At 37.2% G+C, this 18,545-nt stretch overlaps 3 protein-coding genes across 12 annotated transcripts in view; all 3 read left to right on the top strand.

Annotated features, from left to right (window-relative positions):
• FYTTD1 (forty-two-three domain containing 1) overlaps positions 1 to 6,321 on the top strand; it is a 32,928-nt gene extending 26,607 nt beyond the window's left edge. Inside the window, exons 8-9 of the mRNA XM_046002669.1 lie at positions 1,176 to 1,302; positions 3,932 to 6,321. Of these exons, the coding sequence (XP_045858625.1) occupies positions 1,176 to 1,302; positions 3,932 to 4,030 (226 nt within the window). The 3' untranslated portion in view covers positions 4,031 to 6,321. The remainder of the gene's footprint in view (positions 1 to 1,175; positions 1,303 to 3,931) is intronic.
• Positions 6,322 to 8,969: 2,648 nt separating this feature from the next.
• On the top strand, positions 8,970 to 9,431 carry LOC123940159 (small nuclear ribonucleoprotein Sm D2-like). The gene has a single exon (XM_046002670.1). It carries the CDS (start codon positions 9,019 to 9,021, stop codon positions 9,370 to 9,372), a length of 354 nt encoding a protein of 117 aa, XP_045858626.1. The 5' UTR covers positions 8,970 to 9,018; the 3' UTR covers positions 9,373 to 9,431.
• Positions 9,432 to 12,300: 2,869 nt separating this feature from the next.
• LRCH3 (leucine rich repeats and calponin homology domain containing 3) overlaps positions 12,301 to 18,545 on the top strand; it is a 124,759-nt gene continuing 118,514 nt past the window's right edge. For all 10 annotated transcript variants that reach the window (XM_046002002.1, XM_046001999.1, XM_046002003.1 and 7 more), the window contains exon 1: positions 12,301 to 12,572. In XM_046002002.1, coding sequence (XP_045857958.1) covers positions 12,311 to 12,572 — 262 coding nt within the window. In that variant the 5' untranslated portion in view covers positions 12,301 to 12,310. The remainder of the gene's footprint in view (positions 12,573 to 18,545) is intronic.

Genomic DNA, 18,545 nt, shown 5'->3' with positions numbered 1-18,545 from the left:
AGTAGGTAATAGAAAAGCATTGGACTTCTCATGATATCCAAGTTAAGATAAACTGAGGCAAAGATAAAAGTAATACTTGTAGTACAGGGTGGAAATAGTATATTATAAAGTTAAAATTTTTTTTATTTCCTGGTTCTGTAGCCCCAAAGTAGCCACTTTTAACAGTTTCATGTTTTTATTTAAAAAAAAAAAAAGTTGGTGGGTGTATACTAAGTAGTATATACATTTATTTTTTTATGTATAATGATAAATGAGGGAATGCTATATATGTATTTGCTACTTTCTCCTCTTTACTTTTCAGTACCTACAGATCTGCCTTCTTTTTAAAGACTTCCTCGTGTGTTCTTTTATCTGGATAACCTTAATTTACTTAACCATTCCATTATGTTTATTGCATTATAAACTTTATAGGCTTGTTTTGTATTTGATCTCTTCAGCCATTTTAGTAAATGAAGAAAACAGAGGATGAGTCCCCAATAATTCCAAATTGTTGAAAAGTTTATAATTCTACTTAAAGAGGTATTCTATGAGTGATTATAAATTTTAGTCTCTATATTAGTTAAGAACCAGGTACAGTAGTACCCCTTGTCTGTGATTTCACTTCTCATGGTTTCAGTTACCCAGTCAACCATGCTCTGGAAACAGATGGTCCTCCTTTTGATGTATTGTCAGAAGGTCAGTAGTAGCCTGACAACTACAGCACAATTCCTACATTAATCACCTCACTTCATCTCATCATTTAGGCATTTTATCATCTCACATGGTGAGTAATAACATTTTGAGAAAGGAGACCATTTTGAGAGACGATTTTCACACAACTTTTATTACAGTATATTGCTACAGTTCTGTTTTATTATTAGTTATTGTTAATCTCACACCATTCCTAATTTACAAATTAAGCTTTGACATAGGTAGGTATGTATAGGAAAAAACATATAGTATGCGTAGGGGTTCAGTACTATCTGCAGTTTCAGGTATCTACTGGTGGGGGTGAGGGGCAGTTTAGGAATGTATACCCTATGGAAAAAGGAGGACTGGTGTACTTTTTTGAGAACACAGAATAGCCCTATACATTGGAACATGTGTACAAATCAAGATGTCTTATGTACCAAATAATTTTATTTATTTTTTATTATTAAGCTTATCTGATTTCATATTAACTTTTTTCCTAACAGAACTCAGAAACCACGGTTAACTCGTACTGCTGTACCCTCATTCTTGACAAAACGGGAACAATCTGATGTAAAGAAGGTCCCTAAAGGTGTCCCCCTACAATTTGACATAAATAGTGTTGGAAAACAGGTAAATTTTTTTGTTTGTTTGTATTTCTGTGGACCATTGATTGAGAATATCTTAATTAATTTTAAAAAGTGTGTAATGAATTAAATAGGGTATCCTAAGTCTCTTCAACCTTGGGAAGCCACTGATGGATCTACTTTATTTCTTTATTATAATTATTATTATTTTATTTAACTTTTAAAATTTTGATTTCTTAAGTATTTGTGAGAGAGAGAGCGAGCACAAGTTGGGGTGAGAGGCAGAGGAAGAAGCACGTTCCCTGCTGAGCAAGGAGCCCAATGTGGGATTTGATCCTGGAACCATGGGATCATGACCTGAGCCGAAGGCAGACGCTTAACCAACTGAGCCACCCAGGCATCCCTACTTTTTGTTTCCATAGATAAGCCTATTGTAGACATTTCATATGAATAGAATCATAAAATATGTGGTCTTTTGTGCTGACTTCTTTCACTTAGCATAGTATTTTCTTTTCTTTTTTTTAAATTTAATTTAATTTTTTCAGTGTTGCAACATTCATTGTGTATGCATCACACCCAGTTAGCATAGTATTTTCATGTTTCATCCATAGGGTATGATCTTTTTATTGCTGAAAATGTTCCATCATATGGATATACTGTATTTAATTTTTCATTCATCAGTTGATAGACACTTGGGCTATTTCCATTCTGTGGCTGTTGTGAATAATGGTCATCTGCACATTCATGTACATGTCTTTTGTATGAGTAGGTGTTTCCATTTCCCCTGGATAAAAACCTACCAGTAGAATTCCTAGATCCTATCATCTGTGAGCCGCCAGACTTGTTTTCCAATTTGGCTGCACCGTTTACATTCCTTCCAGCATGTATGAGAGTTCTAAATTTCTCCACATCCTCATCTACACTTGTTATTGCCTGTCATTTGATTATTCCAAGTGCTTGTAGGTGATGTGTCTCACTGTGGTTTTGACAGTTTTTATATTACATTCAACTTTGTGTCTTGTGATTCTTGCTAAAATTCACTTAACTACTTTAGCAGTTTTGTAGATTCCTTAGGATTTTCTTTGTAAACAATCATGTCATCCTTCAAATTCCTTCCCAATCTTTAAACCTTTTCTTTTTCTTTATTGTGATGGCGAGAACCTTCTGTACAATGTTGAATAGAAGTGGTGAGAGCATGGTGTGCTTGCCTTATCCCCAGGCATGAGGAGAAAGCATGAAATATTTCACCATTGTGTATGATGTTAGCAGTGGGTTTTTAGTAGATTCTCTTTATCAGGTTGAGGGAGTTCCCTTTATTCATAATTGACTGAGAATTTTTATCATGAATGGATGTTGGATTTTGTCAAATGCTTTTTTTTTTTTTTTTTTTGGTATCTATTGATATGTGTGGAATTGAAATAGGGAGTATGGACAGAAGTTTGACCAAGTTTGTTTTACTTTTTATTTTTTTTTGTCATGGTTACTTTTCTTTCAGAAATGATGACATAGGGGCGCCTGGGTGGCTCAGTTGGTGAAGTGACTGCCTTCTGCTCAGGTCATTATCCCAGGGTCCTGGGATTGAGCCCTGTGTTGGGCTCCCTGCTCGGTGGGGAGCCCGCTTCTCCCTCTCCCTCTGCCTGCTACTCTGCCTGCTTGTGCACTCACTCTGTCATTTAAATAAATAAAATTTTAAAATATGTATATATACATACATATTTTTTAAAAAAAGAAACGGGGGCGCCTGGGTGGCTCAGTGGATTAAAGCCTCTGCCTTCGGCTCAGGTCAGGATCTCAGGGTCCTGGGGTAGAGCCCCGCATCGGGCTCTCTGCTCAACAGGGAGCCTGCTTCCTCCTCTCTCTGCCTGCCTCTCTGCCTGCTTGTGATCTCTCTCTGTGGGTCAAATACATAAAAAAAAAAAAAAGAAAAAAAAGAAAAGAAATGGTGACATATAATTTGGTTGTGCTTTCTATTGTTAATCAAAAACCAGATGTTGATTTGAAATCCAAAAACTCATAGAAATTCAAGAAAGTATGTTTCAGGGACGCCTGGGTGGCTCAGTCAGTTAAGCCTTCTGCCTTTGGCTAAGGTCATGATCCCAGGGTCCTTGGATGGAGTCCCACATCGAGCTCCTTGCTCAGCAGGGAGCCTGCTTCTCCTTCTGCCTGCTGCTCCCCCTGCTAGTGCGCACCCTTGCACTTTTTCTCTCCCTTCTCTGACAAATAAATAAAATCTTTTAAAAAAATAGGTTTCAAATATTCACAAGTGGATTTTGTCTTTTATCAGAGACATCACTAGAATTTGTGGCAATGTTTGTAGAGCCTAAAAAGAATTCATATAGAGAAACTTGGATGTATGACTTGTGGGCATTATGTTAATGAGTTTTATATAGTGTGTACTGTAGGCATTTATAGGGGTTAGGAGGTAGAGATTGTGAGTCAGATCACTAGGTTGAAATTCTGGAGCTGCAAGTAGGCAAGTTAACTAACTTCTCTGAATCTCACTAAATTCACCTATTTCATATATGTGGTTTTTGTTAGAGTTAAATGAGTTTGTATGCATAAATATTTAGGAAATGTTAGTTGTTGCTTTGAATTACTGTTATGATCACATTATTGTTCTTAAGCAAATATGGCTAATAGTCAAGTTGTTAATTTTTTTATTTTGTTTTCTCTAGACAGGGATGACTTTGAATGAGCGATTTGGGATCCTGAAGGAACAAAGAGCCACTCTCACGTTCAACAAAGGAGGAAGCCGTTTTGTAACTGTGGGATAGATCCATGTCAAAGGGACTTTTGAGTGATGACTCTGTTTTAAAAGTGGAATTGCTTGAAGAGTTCATCACAAAAATTCAAGAAACTTTATTTCAAAATATTCACAAGGCTAAATAACTCTTATTTTTATTTTTGAAGTGTGTGTTTTTTTTTTAAACATGTATAAGTAACTCCCTGAAAGAGTAACAGGGAATATACCTATCTGTTCTTAAGATTTCATGGTCCAGACAGAACAATTCTCTGTTTGACTTCTTTGGTTCCTCATGAAGCAGAAAGAACACAGAATGATAGAAATTTATTATTTTTATGATAGTGGTATTTAGGATCTCATCACTTTTGTTCATTTTTTACACTTTGCCATGGTAAATCTTGGTCTTCAGAGATATGAGTAGGTTCCTTTGTTGCTGTTGATGTAATAAGTGCAGTTGACTTTTCTTCATTAGATATATTAAAAAAAATCACTAGAATTCCAGTTTTGAGTTTTAAGATTTTTGGGAATATCTGGAATTTGGGTTACTTTTCAGATGACGTTAGGTTAATCCTCCAGAGTTGTTAATTTTTAATACTGAGCTTTTAACAAGAAATGTGACTCTAGGCATTAGTCTTTGTTTAAAATGTTGATATTTAAAGGCTATAAATAAATGTGTGTTTACAAAATTATCTTGGAAGAGAAGGTCCAATGTAAAAACCTGAAAATTGTGTTTAGAAAATGAAGAAAACAGGAGGAAGTAGCAGGTTGAGGACAGGGAACTGAGGTGAAAATCTTCAAAACCCAGGACACAGATACACTGTTTGAATTTAATGTAGTCTTGCATCTAGTGTCCATGAAGAATTCTTCAAATGTATTTAGAAGAATTAAAATTATCAAAATGGATTGAGTTCCTTAGATACTTTGATGGTAAAACCGATAGCCATAAAGTCCTAGACTTATTCAAAAAAGTTAAATTTTATAAGCTTTTTAAGCTTGCTAATGACACAGTATGCAGTTTCAAAATAAAAAACATACTCGTATATGTCACAAAGAAAAATACCTGAAATGGTAATAGAGTTACATTGTAACCTTGTTTCATATCTTTCTTGTATGTATAAAGTTTAGGCATTTATGGTGAGAGGGTTTTTTTTTTCCTCTCCCACACTCTAGAGGAGTGGGAGGAATTAATCTGTTGTGCCAAGCTAGTGCTGAAAGTCCTCAGATGGTTGTATACTATAAGTTACAGTATAATGCCAAAATGCAGTAACACAGTCCAGCTACAAGTCCAGTCATTGTGAAGCTTAAGCTTTTGTTTTGCTATAATGTTAAAACCTCTAAGTAGGTGTTAGTTTCCCTAGAGTATATTGGTGTTGATTTTCCCTGTAGAACAAAACAAAACATTAAGTCATCACTCTTGCCTGCCTTGCATTGTATATTAGATGTCACTGTTTTCTCTCATGCTCCTTGGGTTACTTTGGTTTATGCTAGCCACGGAAAAGTATCACCTAACAGTTTCATGCTTATACCAAAGAATTAAATCTGATCCTTAATATCTGGTATTTTGCCAGTTAAGTCTACTGATAAGGGATTATTGGAAGCCAGTCACACAATTTGAAAATAAACTGTAGTCTCCATAGGCCAAGGACTCATTGCAAAACATTTTTGCAAGTACAGATGCTTATATTTCATTCATTAACAGTCCATCTTATTTTAGACTGGTTTAGAATTACTGATAGCTTATTTTAAAGCAAAGGAAAAACAACTGAGCACAGATTTGCTGTCTTTAGAAGTTTGTGAAAATATGGTATAAAGATGCTTTCTTTTTTTTTATTTTAAATACTGTATATTAATGCCATTTTTCTTGAAAACCTTAAAAATTGTCCCAAATACTGACATTAATTGCATCAAACAACAGTGTCTTTGGTATATTAAACTTTTGCTCTTTGTGCATCTCTAATTTCATTTTCTTTTTAAATATAAAATTTTGCCTTTGTTATAACTAAATTAAAATTCTTGAGTGCTAACATTGTATATATACAAAAGAATATGCTTTATTGGAGGAAAATTTCCTTTCTTGGGATGTGGTTGTAGTCATCCTTTTTCAGTTCTTAAATTTTTTTTTTAAACAGGACAACTTAAAATTTCCTTTGCATCAAGGTGTATGCAAAACATTGATGCAGTGCATCACAAAATGAAAGTTTGTATTTAATGAGGAGATGCTTTACACTGTACTTTTTGGTGTTTTTTGGAAAAGTTACAAATTTAGATCTATTCTGAAGCTGTTCATTTTTAACAAATAAAATCTTACAGGTCTCACATTTATTCTTAGCTATAAAGATCGAGTTGTGGTTTTTAGATTGTTCTGTGTTACAAAGAACTTTGTAGTGATATTTATAATTTTGGGGGTTTGAAAAACTACCAGTTAAATTGTTAAGTCAGTCTAGACTCCTATTCTGACTGCCTTTTGACCATTTCATTCATAAGCTCCAAACAGGAAGCCAGGAGGAGTTTAAAATAAAGAATCAAATTTACTTAGAATGCAGAATTTCAAGCTAGATGAACCTTTCAAGATCATTTCAACTTCTCGGTCTGTATCTTAGTTAAGTGAGGCTCAGCTTTTCCCATCCAAGTACTAACCAGGCCCAACCCTGCTTAGCTTCTGAGATCAGACGAGAGACTCAGCTTTTCAAGACTTACATGTGGCAGAGTCACTTTTTGAGCTCAGGTCTTTTAATTCTCATGTCATAATAAACTGCTTCTGTGACTTGAACATCCAAAGAAAGTAGTGGAATGATGTTTGGTTGTCAGATACCTAAGAAATGGTAATAGCCATGCTTTAGCATTTATAGCATGACAAGTAAATCTACTCTACCATGATTTTTGAGACTTATTTTGGTATTAAAGTTATATAAATGTCTTAGAAAAGGCCAGTGTTCCTAATTAGACATTATGTATTTTTTTCTAATAGGCATAAATTTCACAATTTAAATTACAAACACATCATAAAATACTTTTAAGTATGAAGAAACTTGTAGGCTGTATTGCCCAATGATAATTTTTTGTTCAAATAAATATGTACATCCTGTTTTACTGTCAGCTTTATAATTCACACAGTATACACAGTTTCAGGATAACTTTTAATTTTTTAAAAATATTTTAATCAGGGGCACCTGGGTGGCTCAGTGGGTTAAAGCCTCTGCCTTCGGCTCAGGTCATGATCCCAGGGTCCTGGGATCGAGCCCCACATCGGGCTCTCTGCTCCGCAGGGAGCCTGCTTCCTCCTCTCTCTCTGCCTGCCTCTCTGCCTACTTGTGATTTCTCTCTGTCAAATAAATAAAATATTAAAAAAAATTAAAAAAAATATTTTAATCACCTAGTACTCATCATGACAAGTGCCCTCCTTAATCCCCATCACGTATTTCATCCATTCCTCCACCTATCTCACCTGTGGTAACCATTTCTTTATAGTAAAAGAGTCTGTTTGTTGTTTTTTCTCTTTTCCCTTTGCTCCTTTGTTTTGTTTCTTTAATGTGACTAGATTTACTACTTTAAAGAGGTAAGAGTGAGAGAAAAATAGCTGACTTTGGACTACAAAGAACAAAAACCATACATTCTGAATACACGCAGTTATCAGGGCAGAAAATGATTTCTTCATTTCTGATTTTTGAAGTTTCATCAGAATTATTGTTCTGTTTTCACTGTATATAAAAAAAAGCGATTTAAGCTTCCTTTTAAAGACAGTTCTTACATAGATCAATTTGAAGCTATTCCCTTTTAAAAGTGAGAACAATAAACCCCAAGCATTTACAACAGGAATTTTACGCTAATTGTGGGCCATTAAATAGGGATTTAAAGATTTTCTTATAAATGGTTGACTTCTAACACCTCTTCTTCCCAGCTTTATGTTACTTCTATCTATTACCAAAAAGCTTGATGAAACCAGGAAGTAATACCACGCTGGAGCTGAAATCCCTTGTTCTGAGCTGTATTTTGGATGAGGTTTACTGATGTTTAAAGATGAATAGGAAATTATTTCCCTAATGTGTATGTGTCTGGTTTCTACTATTTCCACTTTCCTTTAATGAGAAGAAAATCATACTATCTAAATTTTCTTATGTAAAGTTTTAAAAAGTCAGTTATTAGTACTGCTTATTAAAGGAGTCAGAAAGGGATTTATTAAATGTATTCATCAAGCCAGTTTCTGTGCTTTACATTTGAAGAGGGTAAGATTGGTCCCACTGCTTTGAGTTTATAAAAATGGAGTCTTAAAGGAGTGACCACAACGTACTTCTAGTGAGTAGAAGGGGGAAAGGACTTTATTTCTGCATGAGGTAGTGAGATACAGAACTGGAAAACTCTTGAGATTAGAGTGAAACTATTGCCCCTGGTATTCATTTAATGAGTTTCGGAGAATTAGAAGTTCTCTGTATCAATGCCTAACATTCATTAACCCTCACTGCCTATTTTTTTTCAGCTCCTACTTCCACAGAGCAGCTGTAGAATAAGTTACAGACTTACAAACGACTGTAGCCCTTTTGCTCTTAGCCTTTTTTTTTTTTTTTAAAGATTTATTCATTTGACAGAGTGAGAGCACAAGCAGAGAGAGCAGCAGAGGGAGAGGGAGAAGCAAGATTGCCACTAAGCAGAGAACCCAATGTGGGGCTCGATTCCAGGACCCTGGGATCATGACCTGAGCCAAAGGCAGAGGCTTAACCCACTGAACCACCCAGGCAACCCCTGCTCTTAGCCTTTTTGCAACTGTTTCTCATCACCTTTATTCATCACTAGACACTTTGGTGAAATCCTCACAGTGATTCCATTTCCTGTATCTCATTCTCACAAGATGATCTCACTTATTTTCTGGGGAAGACCGAAGGAATAGGATGAGAATTCCCTCATAATCTACCTTTGTAGATGAGAGCTGAAATCCTTAGAAGTCTTAAAAATTAACACCTTGACCCTTCAGAGGCAGCAGCAACGCGGAGACGGTGCTGAGTTGGGAGCGCGACCACTACTACCATGAGCCTCCTCAACAAGCCCAAGAGTGAGATGACCCCAGAGGAGCTGCAGAAGCAGGAGGAGGAAGAGTTCAACACGGGTCCGCTCTCTGTGCTCACACAGTCAGTCAAGAACAACACCCAGGTGCTCATCAACTGTCGCAACAAGAAGCTCCTGGGCCGCGTGAAGGCCTTTGACAGGCACTGCAACATGGTGTTAGAGAATGTGAAGGAGATGTGGACCGAGGTCCCCAAGAGTGGCAAGGGCAAGAAGAAGTCCAAGCCAGTCAACAAGGACCGCTACATCTCCAAGATGTTCCTGCGCGGGGACTCTGTCATCGTGGTCCTGCGGAACCCGCTCATCGCCGGCAAATAGGGGCCTCCTCCCTGCCGTCAGAATTCCTGCCCTCATCCTGCGAAGACCTGCCCTTTGTAATGGGAATAATAAAGTCCTGTGTTTTTTCTAAAAAAAAAAAAAATTAACACCTTGATCTATTTTTCTTCCAGCCTTTCTTTACCTAGGACTTGTTCTCATGATATATATAGCATCTTCATTTCTCCTCCTATCCACAGGCTTTTCTTTTGGATTTCAAATACCTATAGGTTTATCTACTGTGTTCTAAAAAAAAATTTTTCTCTCTCTAACCAAGCGGCCATTTTCATAGTAATATATAACCTATGCTGTATTAGTACCTAACTCATCTGTGTGTGCTTCCATTCATCCTTAGCTCCTATTAAAATACTCAGCTCTGGAGTATGGAAGGTAATTACAGACTTTAATGTATTAATGACCTTAAAATTACAGACTTTAATGTATTAATGACCTTAAAATCCTTAAAATTAATAGGCAAAGTAATGTCAATCTATAAACTTGGTCAGAAGTTTAGAGACCAGGATTAGCATGGTATGTTGCAGTTACGAGATACATGTGTAGGTAAGTAGGAAAATGAGGCCATATTATGGAGAACTTGCTAGAAGAATTTAGTGTAAATGTAGAATGTAATAGGTAATCAAATTCAGATGACAATGGTGAATTTTATAAAGATCTGATTACTTTAGCATTGTAGCATTTAATATGGAATATATGATGATGCTTTAGTCACTGTAGTTGAAACATTTTTTTGAGGTTGAAATGTTTCTTTAAAAAAATACAAAATGAGGTCCTGTTCTTAAATACCTTAAAATCTTTCTAAGAAGAACAAAACATTTAGAAAGATCAGAATAACAATATAAAAAAAAATCATACATTGGATTTTTTTTGAGCTGACACATCACTTGCTATTGCAGTAATCCATGCTCATAACAGACATTGATAATTGGTCATGCAACTTGCTGCTGGAGAACCTGGAATGTAGTATTAAGAGTTCATAAAACGACTCTCTGAGCAACTGTTACTAACCAACTTTGTTCTCTAAAATTAAATGTTTTTATAATCTCTTCCGTCTAGTAGTTGGGGGAAGTGCTAATCAAAGTTTCATTGAAGAGCTGGGCTTTGAATGATAGGTAGGCTGTCCAACCCTATTTTCTTCTGCTGGCTCATGAAATTTTTGGCTTTGGCCCTAAATGTTCTCCACATGGGGTGCCTGGGTGGCTCAGTGGGTTAAAGCCTCTGCCTTCAGCTCAGGTCATGATCCCAGGGTCCTGGGATCGAGCCCCGCATCAGGCTCTCTGCTCCTCGGAGATCCTGCTTCCTCCTCTCTCTGCCTCTCTGTCTCTCTCTCTGTCTTATAAATAAGTAAAATTAAAAAAAAAAAAAGTTCTCCACATGGACCATTATAAATCATACCTGTGTGTGTTCATGTTGATACTTCTCCCAATCTGGAATATTGCTCTCACCTTCCTACTATTGCCTATTTCATAGTCCTTCAGATTTAATTCAAAAGCATTCATCCATGATAGAGATTCTTTTTCTCTGAATTCTGGTAGCTTAACCCCACTACCTCTACTTAGCCTTTTGTTTTGTCTTATTTTCTAATTGGTATATTTGATTATTAGATTGTAATCTCCTAGGGAAAGGGCCTTGACAGCCTCTTTTATTTCCCATAAATACTAGTTGATTGATTGTAGGGGAACTTACATCATGTAGCAGGAATGGCTTATCCCCAATTTACATATGAAGAGGCACTGGGAATTTACAGATGAGGAATCCCTCAGAGTAAGTCATGTAAGTAGTATTAGTGGTAGAATTTCAGCCCAAGTCCATCTAACTCTTTTCTGTCTGCTATACCATTTGGCCTCCCTGTGTGCAGATAGATATTAACTGTTGCTGTTTTTCTCTGAATTCTGATAGCTTAACCCCACTACCTCTACTTACCCTTTTGTTTTGTCTTATTCTCTAATTGCTATATTTGTCTGGTTATTAGATTGTAATCTCCTAGGGAAAGGGCCCTGACAGCCTCTTTTATTTCCCATAAATACTAGTTGATTGATTGTACATCATATAGCAGGAATGACTTAAATGTGTAAAAGAATATGCTAGAGACTGGTTGCAATGTAAATGAGACCTAATTGGTTTAAAGTGAAGTTTCCAGTTTTTCAGTTAAGAGTGATTTTTTTTTTTATCATTTCTTCCATTCTATTTCTAATTCCAACGTTTAGATTATAGTCATATTTTCTTTTCCTCAATTTTGGTTCCAGACAAAAATTTTAGACTTTAATGCTGTTCATCCTGATTTGTTCAACAATAAAATCTTGCCAAAAGGACAAATACTATTTAAAATGTTTTATTTTTGTTAAGATCTATTTTTTTTTTTTTAAGGGAGGGAGTACCCAAAACATTTATATAACCCTTTCAATGAGGATCATGAGTTTGGTAGCCAGGTTAGTACTTACTTTTACCTCTGACAATAATAGTTAATAAATCCAGGTCTCCATCTAGATCACTTGGCGTGTAGAATGGCAGCAGTTGGGAAAACGTTTTATATGTCGTATCCCAGGGTTCCCTCTCAATGCGTATGTTTCTGGTAGCAGCAATGTTGAGAAGCTTTAATTTAATGCTTAATCTAACCCTCCCGTATTGCGGGAGGAAGGCAGAGAAGTTTTTGTTAAGAGCGTTTTCTAAAAGATATTTTCGTAGAGGCATGGTAAAAATGCTACCGGGAGTCTAGAGGAGAGGGCTGCTCCAGATATGTGAGTTCCGTTTTAATTTCCCTTGAAAACCTCGATATAGGCGGAGACAAGCGCCTGGGTGCGGAGGGGCACTGCAGCCCTGCCCATCAAGAACCGCCCGGGGTCTATTTGCCCCTTTCCCCGCCCACCCATCAGTTCTGGCAGCGCATGCGCTGAGCCGTGGGCTGGAGAGTTGTCTGCTGGAAATGGCGGCCGCGGGCTTGGTTGCTGTGGCCACGGCTCCAGAGTACTCTGGCCCAGTAGCATCGGGAGGTAACCTCTCTGGTGTTAATTGCGGCCCAAGCTCCGGGACAGGCCCTGGTCCTGGCCCGGGTTCGTGGAGCCGCTCTCTCGATCGAGCGCTGGAGGAGGCGGCAGTGACCGGGGTGCTGAGCCTGAGCGGCCGGAAACTGAGGGAGTTTCCCCGGGGAGCGGCCAACCACGACCTGACGGACACCACCCGGGCGGGTGAGTGGGGCATGGGGCATCCCTGCCGACGTGGGGCCTGGGGCGCGGCGGGAGGTCGCCCCAGACGGTGGCAGGACTCGGAGGGAGGTAGAGCAACCGGTGCATAGCGCCTGCTTGGGACCCGGCTAACGGGGAGAAGCCGACTGCCCCAACCCGGCCAGCCCCCCGGGCCTGCGGGCCAGACCCCGAGCCTGGGGCGAGGCGGCGGACTGCAGCATCTCTCGGGGGAGAGCACCGTAGGAATAGAGGACTACTGTTTTATTGTCCTAGAAAATTAACTTCTGCGGCTGCATGGGGTAGACCCTTGCCCCGCCCCGGTTTCTGCAGGCCCTTTCAGATTTGGGATTGTATCTCTCTTAATAGAGCAGAGCAGCGTTGGTCACTGCGTTGTCGGGGAAGCATTGATCTAAGCACTGACGTTTCTTCGAGAGTTGTTTTTAATGTGAACCCTAGGCTGTAACTTTTCTTTCTCTACCTTTATCGAGTTGGCTTAGGAGAGTTACTTGTGAAAATAACTTCAGACTCCCATTACTTTTCTATCTCCTCATGCCTCCCAGAAAAGTTGAGAGAAGAAGACATATATTGTTTACCGTGTCTGTATTTAATGCTTTAAAAAAAATAATAAACATTGTTTTATACGTATTTCGAACACAGGAAGGGTAATAAGGAATTGGGTATTATTTGGTTTTCTTAGTTGTAGAGAACAATGTCTGATGACTGAGGCGTTCAACGTAATGTTTTTCTTGTGTTTAAAATATAGCTTCCTTAGGGTGTAGATTAAAAACCGAGTCTATTCATGTTTAACACAAAGGAGGGGAAATAAATCCCTTATACAGGTTTGTAGAGTATGATGTAGCTAAGTATTTGATTTTGATATAGTGTTTTTTTGATATAGTGAAAGAATGTGTGGTACTTTATGTCTTACATTTATTCCATTTTACTTTATTTTAGAAATTTAAAACTTAGATAAAATTTAATATAAATTTAAATAAAATCTAAAAACTTATTTTAAAATTTGATTCAATAATTTTCTTTGTGCACTCGTTAAAGATTGATGAGTATTACATATGATTCACTCGTGTTAAAAAAAATAAATGGAACAGTTAAACTACTTCAAGAAACTTCTTTCTAGAGAAACTTTCACACTAGTGTAAAATGGAAGAAATTAAACATCTAATTATTTAATCTCTTTCTGGAAACAGTTGTGCTGAAGATAGTTTGTATTTTTAGTGAATGTTATAAAAATTAAACTTTCTTGCTAAGGTAAATATGAACAGCCATGTGCTTTTTGCATATGTTCTGATAGACAACATCTAAAATTGTCAGTCATACCCCAGATTTCCTGATTCTGTTCAGGAGATGGTTATATGGCATATGATTGTTCAGGAGATGGGTAATACAGTGATTTTATATTGGTGTGAGTCATTTCAGTATTACTACATTAAGCCTGAAGCTAAAGAACAAGTTGATTACAGGAGTTTATCTCGTTCATTATCTCACCTGCTTTTAAAGAGTTGCAGGACTAACATGTTTTGCTTTGAAGAAATATTTTATTAATAAAGAAAACCCAAAGCTATTTATGAAGAAAAATAAATTTTTCTTCATAATTTTCAATAATTCAAAAATTTTCAATAAATTTTTCCCTTACTGTGCTCTGAATTATTATTTTTTAATTTTAATTTTAATTTATTTATTTGAGAGAGAGCAAAAGAGAGAGAGAGAGCATGAGAGGGGAAAGGTCAGAGGGAGAAGCAGGTTCCCTGCTGAGCAGGGAGCCAGATTCGAGACTGGATCCTGGGACTCCAGGATCATGACCTGAGCCGAAGGCAGTTGTTTAACCAACTGAGCACTTAGGTGCCCGAATTATTTTATTTTTAAAATTTTTTATTTTTTATTTTTGGAGAGGGAGAGGGAGAGAGAACATCTTAAGCAGGGTCCTCACCCAGTATAGAGCTGACAGGCTGGATCTCAACAACCCTGAGATCATGACCTGAGCCGAAATCAAGAATTGGTTGCTTAACTGACTGAGTCACCCAGGTGCCCCTTAAAATGTTTTAATTTTAATCTCTACACCCAGTGTGGCCTTAACTCACAACCTTAAGATCGAGTCACATGCGATTGAGCCAGCCAGGTGTCCCTTTGAATTACTTTAAACAGATAATTTAATGTGGATATCATCATTTATTGAGTATACACTGTTTGCTCTTCATTGTTAGGTGTTTTAAAATACATTGCTTTGTTAAATGCTCAAAACAACCAATGGACTAAGCATTATTATCCCCAATTTACATATGAAGAGGCACTGGGAATTTACAGATGAGGAATCCCTCAGAGTAAGTCATGTAACTAGTATTAGTGGTAGAATTTCAGCCCAGGTCCATCTAACACTTTTCTGTCTGCTGTACCATATGGCCTCCCTGTGTGCAGGTAGATATTACTGTTGCTGTTTAGGGTTTGGTAATTTGCTTGAAGACCTGTAGTTAAAGGCCAGGAGAGGCAGTATTAGCCAGGATTTGATCCTAGTGTGAGGTGACTCCAAAACCATAGTGTACCTGCAGTATTAGGCACTTTGATGAATTCAGATATAACTTATGTTAGCTAAAATGTTTTGTTTACATTCTTTAATGTTTAAAGCCAGGAAAATTATTTGAATATTCTCTCTATATATAGATATATATATAGGTAGATACAGGTATAGGTAAATATTATAATATTTAGGATTAATATAGATAGTATAATATCTATAATTATAATATATATTTATATATAATTATGTATCTGATATATATGTATAATATATATAGATACAGATATGTATCAAAGTTGTCATGCAGTCTGTTCTCTCATAATGTATAGACTGTATCTGGTAGACCTGCTGTCCTTCAAGAGTTTACATTCTAAGAAAAGAGCATATATTAGCCATACCATTTATAACTTGACATGATTAGAATTCATCAGGAACATTTTCTTGAGGTTTTTCACTCTTGTTTGTTAAAAGATAGCTCTTTGGGAAAAGGGAAATATTTTTTTGGGAATAGGTAACTTCATCCAGTGGATAAGGAAAGTCTTGGAAATCCCTGAAGATTTTTTAGGGCAGAAAGGATATAGCTTAGATTTGGATAGGCAGGAATAAGAAGGAAAAGCCATTGCTGGCAGTGATGGACAACATGCAAAATAAATTCTGGAGTATATGGCACATAAGTTAATTTTGCCAGTCCATTATGCATTCCCCTTTCATTTGATAACAATACTCCAGTTTTTCTAGGAAGTCACCCCTCTCAGTTTTATGGGTGCCCTGCCCTAACACAAAGGTGTGCACATGACTGAGGCAGGCTTCACCAGTCAATGTAGGCCATCCTTCTGGCCATAGTGATTGTTCAGAGATGGGCACATTTCCAGTCACTACACATGTCTGTTAATTGTGAATTTTTTATTGGAACTACTGAGAAAGAGGCATGGTTTGGACTCTGCGGTTGCTGAGAGAATACATTCTAAGCCTGGAACTTACCAATAAATGGAAGGCAGAGCCAAAAGATGGAAAGAATGAGACCAAGTTCTGATGATAATGTTTGAATCTTTGAATCAATAGCCAGGCCTTAAGTTAGTGCTATTCTTGAACTTTCAAATTATGCAAACTAACAAATTCCCTTTTCTGCTTAATTTGAGCAGAATTTTTTGATACGAAATCAAGAGTCCTGACTGATACTGTGAGACTGCTCTTGATAATATTGTGGTCAGGCCAGTTTGGTCAGAATAAATGGTTGGATTCGAGAGTGTATGGGCTACCCTTTGTATGTGTGGAAGCTAGATTGAGGATCGGTTTATTGGGATTGAGATAGGAGACTAATCAGTATTCATTCGTTGAACAAACATTTGCTAAGGAATTTGGCAGGTGCAGATATACAAAAAAGACCAACACTTTCTGCCCTCAGTGAACTCAAGGGATCTAATGGAGGAATAAGTAGATAAATGTAAAGATTATGTGACTCGTCTCGTAACAGCAAAACTTTTATGTGTAAGGCATTGTACTAACTAATATAAAGGAAAAAAATAAGAAGAGACTTTAACCTATAAGAATTAAGAAATCTAGTAATCTAGTTGGGTGGCTGCATTAATTATTAAATTTTCGAAGGAATGAAAAATAGAGATCATATTGGAAAATGAAAATATACAAATGCTGATAGAATTTATTTTTTTTTAAATGACAGGATGCATCAAAAATGACTGAGTTATTCAATCTGGAGAAATAGGAAGATGGTGATGCTGTTGATGATGATAGCTAATATTTATTGAGCTGTTAGCATATTTCAGGTGTTGTTCTAAGCTGTATATATAAAACATGCACATACAACAATAATATGAGTTGTAAGTACTATTTTAAACCCCATTTTACATAAGAAAAAAAGAGACTTGACATTAATTTAATCAAAGTTACACAGCTAATAAGTGACAAAACTGGAATTCAGATTCGGATACATCTAATCCGAAAACTTGGCTTTTGATCACTAAGCCATACTGACAAAGAAGTTTGCTACACAGAATTTCTTTGATTTGCTTGACACCTTTAAAGGGGTTGGTAGCACATCTAGTTAATTCTGTGCAATGAATAGAAATGTACATCTGGAGCTTTTTAAAAAAAACCTTTAAGTAAACTCTTTGCCCAGTGTGGGGCTTGAACTCATAACCCCAAGAAAGTCACATGCTCTACTGACAGAGCCAACCAGGTGCCCCTAAAACTGGAGCTTTAAGAGTGAAGTCCCGGCTACCCCATACATTTCAGAGACTCCTAATGAAGAGTTTATGAGATTCTTGGAGAAAGAGTATGGAGAATGGCAAAGTTGGTCACTCTTCAGTCATGGGATACACCAGCATTTAAAAAGGCAAGAAATAGAATCTGCCTGAGAAAAAACCCCAGAAATAAAGTGCCATAAATAGGCCTTTACTAGAATTCAAAGACTCCTAAAGCTGAAATAACCATAATAACCATTTAAGTTATTTTACAAACGAGAAGTATCTCAGAGGTTAAATGATGTTTTTAAGATTATATAGTGCCATGGTGCTATTTCATAGAAGGCAAAAAGCGGTCATTGTTGAAGCTGTGAAAAATCTCTTCTGAGTAGAAGACAGAAAACAAGAAATGAAGGACTCAGCTCTGGGGAGCAGCCTGTAGTGGAAAGCAGGAGGGAGAGACTAAGATTACACCACAAAAGAAAACAAATTTTAGATGTAGTGGATGAGCCAAGACAATGCAGTGTTACTAACGCCACAAGAATTGAGACTTTTAAGAAGTGGATGCTTATTTCCTAGGTAAAGAATGAGGATTGTTAAAAGACCATTTAATTTTTCAGGAAGCAGCCTGTAATTTTTCAAGGTGGTAATCTGTACAATTATGATTTCATTAGTTTTTGAAATATGCACTGGAGTGTAGGTCTTTTTCTTTTTCTTTTTTTTTTTTAAGATTTTATTTATTTGACAGAGATCACAAGTAGGCAAAAGAACAGGCAGAGAGAGAGAGAGAGAGGGGAAAGCAGGCTCCCTGCTGAGCAGAGACACCCCACCCCCCAGGCGGTCATGGGATCAGGACCTGAGCTGAAAGCAGAGGCTTTAACTGAGCCACCCAGGTGCCCCTGGAGTGTAGGTCTTAAGTGGAAATCATATTGCTCTTGGATTCTTACATATATTTTTTATCGACCACAGTATGTACTGTGAATTTTTCTGGAGTAGTGCTATTCAATTGGGTAGCTACTAGCTATAGGTGGTTATTAAAATTAAAATAAAGTTAAAATTTTAGGGGTGTCTGAGTGGCTCAGTCAGTTAAGCCTCTGCCTTCAGTGCAGGTCATGATCCCAGGGTCCTGGGATTGAGCCCCACATCAGGCTCCTTGCTGAGTGGGGAGTCTCCTTCTCCCTCTAGCTATGCCTGCTGTTCCCTGCCCTTGGGCCCTTTCTCTCTCTTTCTCTCTCTGTCGAATAG

Source organism: Meles meles, chromosome 4 (assembly GCF_922984935.1).
Source record: "Meles meles chromosome 4, mMelMel3.1 paternal haplotype, whole genome shotgun sequence".
Classification (NCBI taxonomy): domain Eukaryota; kingdom Metazoa; phylum Chordata; class Mammalia; order Carnivora; family Mustelidae; genus Meles; species Meles meles.
The sequence above is the reverse complement of the archived record's forward strand: the minus strand, read 5'-3'. Positions and strand labels throughout refer to the sequence as shown.